Source organism: Mizuhopecten yessoensis, unplaced genomic scaffold (genome assembly GCF_002113885.1).
Source record: "Mizuhopecten yessoensis strain PY_sf001 unplaced genomic scaffold, ASM211388v2 scaffold3555, whole genome shotgun sequence".
In the NCBI taxonomy this organism is placed as follows: domain Eukaryota; kingdom Metazoa; phylum Mollusca; class Bivalvia; order Pectinida; family Pectinidae; genus Mizuhopecten; species Mizuhopecten yessoensis.
Genome location: NW_018405103.1, coordinates 148,611 through 158,123, shown reverse-complemented (window position 1 = coordinate 158,123; position 9,513 = coordinate 148,611). Strand labels below are relative to the sequence as shown.

Here is a 9,513-nt window from a genome sequence, read left to right as displayed (position 1 = left end):
TTTGATGAATTTTAATGAATTTGCATTATTCATTTAAATTCATCAAAGTTCATGATTTCTCAAGGATATGCCTTTCATGAATTCTGATGAATTTTAATGAATTTTTGCTGTGCATAAAAGTCCATGAATAATTCATAATCACAAACTTCATGCAGATTCATGCATTTTTATGAATTTATTAATTATTCATAAAAGTTCATGAAGAATGCATGAAAGCAGGTTGATGAATATTCATGAATAAGTATTCATGAATTTCAAACTGTCTATATTCATGAATGTTCATGAATTGTTCATGACCATTCATGATTTCATGAATACCCTCTCGCAGGGGAATGGTTAAACCTGTGGGTATATGTAATTGATTGATTGATTGATTGATTGATTGTTTGATTAATTGGTTTTACGTCCACTTCACCATGGGTATATATAGGACTACATATGTATTTATAGTGAAAACTTAGAGTAGTAAGTAGGGTATTTTATTAATAGGCATGAGACAAATCCACATCTCGCTAATGTGAAAAATGTAGATTCCTAATTTATGCTAATTTACATGTACGGTGATATAGTTTGATAATAACACAGATTGTGTTCATGAACAATTTTTTGTTTACACAGTAATACTTTTTTAATTTCAAACTGCATTGAAAAAAAGGTTGTAAAGTTTTATTTATATCATTTTGTTTACTACATATACAAAGCTGCTTAGCATTTTACTTTTGCATAATAAGCCATGTCAGCATTTTAATGCATACTATTGGACCATAACTCCATTTGCTAGGCAGTAATTTATATTTCAGATAAAGAGCACCATAAATTGAAAAGAACTATGACCTTCATTGGTTCAATTTTTTCAGAAGTGTTGTTTATCAATCACACCATATTGTGTATCATATAGAATTATTGTTGTTATAAATTTGAAGGGAAAAAAGTACAAGAATCCTGTAAGAATACATGACCTATTCAACGCCAATCCTACACTTTAAGGAATTTAGCCTTCCAGTCAAACACAGCATCAAAAGGAGAGGTGAATAACTGGAGAAGGGAAGTAACTCTGAGCCAGTAGAACTCCTTTTTGTTGTTTCATCATTTTAATAGAAGGAAGAATATTCAAGCAGAAAAATAGCTCTTCAGTGGAATTTTTCTTATTAGTTATAATTGGGGCATTGTTACTATTTACCTTAAAAGAAAAAGTCTTTGAAAATCCAAGTCAAATACCAGAGGAATATTTTGAAGTTTGATCATTGATATTACATATTACTCATTTCCTCAAATAATGCCGTTATATGTATTAGTCTTAAAACAAAAACACAATTTTATTAATTATGATATTTGTATGGGTTTTTGTTGGAGTACAATGATATAATCTGTCTCTGCCATCATCACATGTGCTTGAGGGTTGTTTTATTTATTTATTTTCTTTATGGATGTATCATTATATAAAATGTTTGCTACATATATATCTATTATTACATCTATTATTTTACAAGTGCAATACTGAAATGTGTTTTGAACCATATTATCTTACACAGGCTTTTGCATCTAGATAAATGTCTGTAGCTTAAATCAATCTTGGAAAATCAGTCTTTAAGTTTTACTAAAATCTTGGCAGAAAAAAAGTAATGCAATGCTTCTTAAATCTTTGACAGAAAAGTCTACACGATGTTAACTTATTCTTAGACAGGATAACTTACAGAATGTAACTTTGAAAGTGTATGCAACATCCATTAAATCTGAGATAGATCGCTATGTTACTTAAATAGACATCGAAGTAGACACAATGTTTAATATTCATTGGAAAAGTTGATGCTCTGTAATGCAAATATTTGAGCCTTCACAATGTTGTTTGAGTCCTGTAGGGTAAACCTAGAATGTTCAATACTGCAGGATACAAGTTGGACAGAACAGCCCCTTTATGTTATTGTTTATGTAAAGGCAGGCAGATCATGCTACTTTTTTAATGTCTTACCGTATGGCCATTTCAAACAGATTTATATTTACATATTTTACATGCCACTAGAAAAAAAAGCTTATCTGTGAATTGAAAGGTATGATGACTGTGTTGGGATTTATAATTAAGACATTTTGTTATCAGCCTCATTATTCCTTCAACCATTAATCCAGTTGTCCTAGTGACCAGCCACCACTACTTCAAATGTCCTCTTTGTTACCTAGCTGTGAGGGGAGAGTGGCTTTAATTTGTTTTAAAAATTGGCTGAGTGATCCATTCATCTTGCTATCCAACCACGTACTGGGTAGTAAGGAGCACACAGCTGTATGATCTACTGAAAAGAAGAGGGACTTGATATTCTTCAGGGAAGGGAAGTGATGTGATAATCTGCCCTTTGGGGCGGGGTTAATGGGTATATAATAGAACACCAGCTTGTATCTTTGGGGCGGGGTTAATGGGTATATAACAGAACACCAGCTCGTATCTTTGGGGCGGGATTAATGGGTATATAACAGAACACCAGCTTGTATCTTTGGGGCGGGGTTAATGGTTATATAACAGAACACCAGCTCGTATCTTTGGGGCTGTGTTAATGGGTATATAACAGAACACCAGCTTGTATCTTTGGGGCGGGGTTAATGGGTATATAACAGAACACCGGCTTGTATCTTTAGGGCGGGGTTAATGGGTATATAACAGAGCACCAGCTTGTATCTTTGGGGCGGGATTAATGGGTATATAACAGAACCCCAGCTTGTATCTTTGGGGCGGGGTTAATGGTTTTATAACAGAACACCAGCTCGTATCTTTGGGGCGGGGTTAATGGGTATATAGCAGGGAAGGAGCTTGTGTCTTTGGGGCGGGGTTAATGGGTATATAACAGAGCACCAGCTTGTATCTTTGGGGCGGGATTAATGGGTATATAACAGAACACCAGCTTGTATCTTTGGGGTGGGATTAATGGGTTTATAATAGAACTCCGGCTTGTATCTTTGGGGCAGGGTTAATGGGTATATAACAGAACACCAGCTTGTATCTTTTGGGTGGGTTAATGGGTATATAACAGAACACCAGCTTGTATCTTTCGGGTGGGTTAATGGGTATATAACAGAACACCGGCTTGTATCTTTAGGGCGGGGTTAATGGGTATATAATAGAACTCCGGCTTGTATCTTTGGGGCAGGGTTAATGGGTATATAACAGAACACCAGCTTGTACTTTTGGGGTGGGGTTAATGGGTTTATAACAGAACACCAGCTTGTATCTTTGGAGCAGGGTTAATGGGTATATAACAGAACACCAGCTTGTACTTTTGGGGTGGGGTTAATGGGTTTATAACAGAACACCAGCTTGTATCTTTGGAGCAGGGTTAATGGGTATATAACAGAACACCAACTTGTATCTTTTGGGCGGGGTTAATGGGTATATAACAGAACATTTTAAAGTCCATTTCAATTTTTGGCTGAACTAGAAGGCAAGGCTATTATGAAATAGTTGTATTTGAATTACAGAGCAATATGTCGTAAATATAACAAAATCACTATATTTCCAAAACTATATTATCATATAACTGTATTGTTGATAGTTCTACTAGTATTTTCCTACCTTAATTAAAATAATCTTTATTAGTAATCATATTATCAGACATTGTTATTGATTGTAGGGTTTTACTAAGAGGGTGAAAATCTCATTACAAATAATGAGAAATAAACTTGTTTCAAAAATATCATGAGTGTAAGTTTTCCTTTAAAAATTAACTTGTGAGGATGAAGTGGGTAAACTTTCTGAAGAAAATAGAAATGTACACCATAGGAAGTACAGAAGGATGCCTATATTAGTAAGCTATGTCCTTAGAAAAACATCTGATTTAGAGGGTTATGACCCTAGAGCACAGTACTTCAGAAGGATATGACCCTAGGGAGGCTGCCTAATTTAGAAAATTATGGCCCTAGATACGTCTGCTCTAGAAGGCTATGACTAGGAAGACACATACTTAAAAAGGTTACATGTATGACCCAAGCGGAGGACGCCTACATAAGAAGGCTAGATCCTACAGGAGATCGCCTATATTAGAAGGTTATAAGTATGACCCAAACGGAGGACGCCTACATTAGAAAGCTAGACCCTAGAGGAGGACGCCTACATAAGAAGGCTAGATCCTACAGGAGGACGCCTACATTAGAAAGCTAGACCCTAGAGGAGGATGCCTACATTAGAAAGCTAGACCCTAGAGGAGGACGCCTACATTAGCAGGCTAGATCCTACAGGAGGACACATACTTCAGAAGGGTACATGTATGACCCAAGAAGAGAACACCTACATTAGAAAGCTAGATCCTACAGGAGGACGCCTTCATTAGAAAGCTAGACCCTAGAGGAGGACGCCTACATTAGCAGGCTAGATCCTACAGGAGGACACATACTTCAGAAGGATACATGTATGACCCAAGCAGAGAACACCTACATTAGAAAGCTAGATCCTACAGGAGGACACATACTACAGAAGGTTACATGTATGACCCAAGCAGAGTACACCTACATTAGAAAGCTAGATCCTACAGGAGGACGCGTACATTAGAAAGCTAGACCCTAGAGGAGGACGCCTAAATTAGAAGGCTAGATCCTACAGGAGGACACATAGTTCAGAAGGTTACATGTATGACCCAAGCAGAGTACACCTACATTAGAAAGCTAGATCCTACAGGAGGACGCCTACATTAGAAAGCTAGCCCCTAGAGGAGGACGCCTACATTAGAAGGCTAGATCCTACAGGAGGACTCATACTTCAGAAGGTTACATGTATGACCCAAGCAGAGAACACCTACATTAGAAAGCTAGATCCTACAGGAGGACGCCTTCATTAGAAAGCTAGACCCTAGAGGAGGACGCCTACATTAGCAGGCTAGATCCTACAGGAGGACACATACTTCAGAAGGGTACATGTATGACCCAAGAAGAGAACACCTACATTAGAAAGCTAGATCCTACAGGAGGACGCGTACATTAGAAAGCTAGACCCTAGAGGAGGACGCCTACATTAGCAGGCTAGATCCTACAGGAGGACACATACTTCAGAAGGATACATGTATGACCCAAGCAGAGAACACCTACATTAGAAAGCTAGATCCTACAGGAGGACGCCTTCATTAGAAAGCTAGACCCTAGAGGAGGACGCCTACATTAGAAGGCTAGATCCTACAGGAGGACTCATACTTCAGAAGGTTACATGTATGACCCAAGCGGAGGACGCCTACATAAGAAGGCTAGATCCTACAGGAGGACGCCTACATTAGAAAGCTAGCCCCTAGAGGAGGACGCCTACATTAGAAGGCTAGATCCTACAGGAGGACCCATACTTCAGAAGGTTCATGTATGACCCAAGCAGAGTACACCTACATTAGAAAGCTAGATCCTACAGGAGGACACATACTACAGAAGGTTACATGTATGACCCAAGCAGAGTACACCTACATTAGAAAGCTAGATCCTACAGGAGGACGCCTTCATTAGAAAGCTAGACCCTAGAGGAGGACGCCTACATTAGCAGGCTAGATCCTACAGGAGGACACATACTTCAGAAGGTTACATGTATGACCCAAGCGGAGGACGCCTACATAAGATCGCTAGACCTTGGATGAGGACGCCTACATTAGAAGGTTACATGTATGACCCAAGCGGAGGACGCCTACATGTACATTAAAAAGCTGGACCCAAACGGAGGACGCCTACGTTAAAAAGCTAGACCCTAGAGGAGGACGCCTAGATTAGAAAGCTAGACCCTAGAGGAGGACGCCTACATTAGAAGGCTAGATCCTACAGGAGGACACATACTTCAGAAGGTTACATGTATGACCCAAGCGGAGGACGCCTACATTAGAAAGCTAGACCCAAACGGAGGACGCCTACATTAGAAAGCTAGACCCTAGAGGAGAACGCCTACATAAGAAGGCTAGATCCTACAGGAGGACGCCTACATTAGAAAGCTAGACCCTAGAGGAGGATGCCTACATTAGAAAGCTAGACCCTAAAGGAGGACGCCTACATTAGAAGGCTAGATCCTACAGGAGGACGCCTACTTTCGAAGGCTAGACCCTAGAGGAGGACGCCTACATAAGATCGCTAGACCCTATAGGAGGACGCCTACATAAGATCGCTAGACCCTAGAGGAGGACGCCTACTCTAGAAGGCTAGACCCTAGAGGAGAACGCCTATACTAGAAGGTTATGACCCTAGCGGCGTCGTTTACTTTAGACGGCTAGACCCTATAATACGTCTGCTCTAGAAGTTTATTTTAGAAGGCAATAACAAGCTTATTTTAGAAGGCAACTAGAACACTGACAGGTCAGTAAGGGCCCCGTCTTGTGGCAATATATCCCCGATAATCATCAAGAAGCAATCTGCTCAGTCATATAGCTGAGCTTGACGTCTGACATTTGGATTTCAAAAAGAATCGCAAGTAAGCAAAATATACATTTTACATGTACTATGATGTGAGTCTTGTTTTTTTCCACCTCCATATTTGCTGGGCTAACAGAAATGAAAATACTGGTGCAATACTCATTTGTTAGCTTTGATATGTCCATCAAGAGCCAGGGTCAAAGTCAGAGATCCACTTTGTCTTTGACCTTTGGACTCAAATGATCTGGCCTTAAACCCAGTGATCATGATTTTTGGTCAGTTGATTTATTCTTTAGTTCCGACCAACTTTGCTTCATACTATCATAACAAAATGTTCATCAGTGAAAAATACAAAACTTGACCTTGACCTTGAACCTTAGGACCCGTAACCTGGACCTTAGGTCAGTTGACTCTGTGTTAAGTTCTGAACAACTTTGCTTCATAATAACATAAAAAAAATGTTCATCAGTAAAAAGATACAATATTTGACCTTGACCTTTGACCCAGGGATCTTGACCTTTGGTCAGTTGACTATTTGTTTAATTCAGGCCAACTTTGCTTCATATTGTCATGATTTGCTCATCAGTGAAAAGCTACAAAAATTGACCTTGACCTTAGACCTCGACTTTTTACCTCAATGCGTCTCTTTGTTTAATTATGACCAACTTTGCTTCATAATGTCATCAAATGCTCATTAGTGAAAAGCTTTAAAATTTGACCTTTGCCTTTGACCTAGACCTTTGAACCGATGACCTTTACCTTCGATCTGTTGACTCATTGTTTAATTCTGATCAACTTTGCTTCATCATGTCATAACAAAAAAATGCTCATCAGTGAAAAGATGCAAAATTTGACCTGGACCTTTGAACTTCATGACCTTGACATTTTACCTCAGTGTGTATTTTTTTGAACTGAACATCTTGGTCAAGTTTAATGTAAATCGGTCAATTAATACTAAAGTTATCAGTCAGGAACAAACTTTGTGGACGGACAGACAGAGTGATTACTATAGGGCACCAGTATCTCCGATACGGGGCCCTAATAACCCTACAAGACACCTACTTTAAAGGGCTATGGTCCTTGAGAACGCCTTCTTTAGAATGTAATAGTCCTAGATGACACTTGCGTTACAAGACGTGTTTCTACGACTCCTGTAATTACCATCGAATGGCATTGCCACCATATGTATATATCCCTACTAAATTCAGTTGGCATTCATATAGGCTATGAATGTCATGGACCGATTGTTGACGTCATAATTGTTTCGTTGGATACTACTGACCCTCCCTTGGCGATTGCTGTTCTATTCATTGGACAAGCATACTTGATACATACATTATTTGAACTAAAAGCTGAATAATAATAAGTGTTATCAATTTTTTGTGAGATGAACAGATTCAAAAAATGATAAAAATAAGTATTGAACTGCTTTCAGTTGTCATTCATAGACAATATGAATTCCAACTGGACAAAGGCATATCCAACATGAAGCGCTAACGCGCTTCATTGCCTTTGTCTTTGTCCAGTTGGCATTCATATTGCCTATGAATGCCAACTGAAGCAGTTCAATGCTTAAAATACATGTACTACTGTGGAATGGTACCACCCGCTTGCTTTTTAAATAATGTTGTTATTTCATTTACTGAATTGAAGTTGAATTGTACAGAACGTAACACAATATAGATAATAAGATCGGTAGTGTTTCGTTCTGTTGCTTTTATTGTTTGATAACACATATTCAATGCAATACGTTGTTGTCTTTTCTTATCAGCCAATCAGCTGTTCGCTTTCTGGTCTGAAATAAGATAATCAAAGTTATACAAAACATTAGTCCTATAACTGATAATTCGCATCTACATGTAGATCATTCTTAATAATTATGTCAAGAAGCCTATGGTCGTGAGATGTGGCCTGTAGCATTCTTGGACGAAGGGCTGTCAAGTTTGTTCAAATAAATGACTTTGAGCCACTTTTGAGGTCAATTGTCAAATGTATTGAAACATTCAAAACACGTTCTTTAACTAATCAATGAGCCTATGGTTATGCTTTTTGACCTGTAGTATGCATAAAACGAGCTACCAGATTGCTCAAGTACATGGCTTTGACCTGTTTTCAGGGTGATAAGGTTCAATTTTGTTATATTTTTAGGTGACCTCTTTTAAATAACCATGAGGACTACGATACTGTAATGATATTGGGTAGTAGTACACAGGGTCGAGGGCTATCAAGTTTGTTCCGAAATGAATGACATTGGCCAATGACCAATGTCATTTTTAAAATATTGAGTTTGCCAATTTTGAAGGTCAAAGATGTGATAAGCGATGCTGGCCCATTGAACCTCTTGTTTACCCGTGCCCTGTCCGGCCCTCAAACTTCCGAGGTGTTCAGAGTAATCGTATACGTTTTAGGGGTTGAGCTCAATTTTCGATGCCACCCGAGTGATTGTATATAAAAATTACATCGTAAACGTAGCAGTCACATTTTACCAAATAAAAATATTTACTTTTTAAAAACAATTATTTACTCCTAAAAAGGGTAAAATTACTCGTAACACCTTAGTTTAGGTCACAATATATCTGTAACACACATTCAGGTCCCTGTGCTCACGATTTGGCAGGAGGTCAAACTATGAAGGTCGAAGGATATAGCTTGTAGAACGTAAAACGCGAACGACTTCATCTCAACTGTAGGCGCGACTTGGATTTCCCGTGCGTGATCATTACAAACTGGGCTACCTATGATACTGGTTGTTACTTACGAACGTTCACAGATGTAATTAAATGAGGTCATACAGTTGTTGTCATTCCAGTCCCCGTTGGCGTAGATCTCTATACATCCCTCGTTTCCGTGGGAGTTGTCGGGCGTTCTTCCGAAGTGTTCAATGTGCACAGGTTCCCGCGAAGTGGCCCAAACAAACGAACCCTCCTGAACTGAATCATGTGCTCCAATCCAGTAATTCTCTGGGGGGAAGCATAATTGAAGAATTGACATCTCTTTTTACTGACAATCCATATAACATATGTGTTGAACAATCACGTCTTAGGGAGTATCATCATGAGGAGAATTCACTGAGGCTTTGTAGCAATTGACAATGCTGCTTGACCTAAGCAGTACTATGGCGATCAGTGGCGGATCCAGAGGCCTATCTGGAGGGGGGTCCAAATG

The 9,513-nt window shown here is 38.9% G+C and overlaps 1 protein-coding gene across 1 annotated transcript in view; it reads right to left on the bottom strand.

Moving 5' to 3' along the window:
• Positions 1-8,049: 8,049 nt before the first annotated feature.
• Positions 8,050-9,513, bottom strand: part of LOC110447640 (asialoglycoprotein receptor 2-like) — a 10,321-nt gene continuing 8,857 nt past the window's right edge. The window contains exons 4-5 of the mRNA XM_021493480.1: positions 9,107-9,308; positions 8,050-8,143 (exon numbers count right to left, since the gene is read on the bottom strand). Coding sequence (XP_021349155.1) covers positions 8,116-8,143; positions 9,107-9,308 — 230 coding nt within the window. The 3' untranslated portion in view covers positions 8,050-8,115. The remainder of the gene's footprint in view (positions 8,144-9,106; positions 9,309-9,513) is intronic.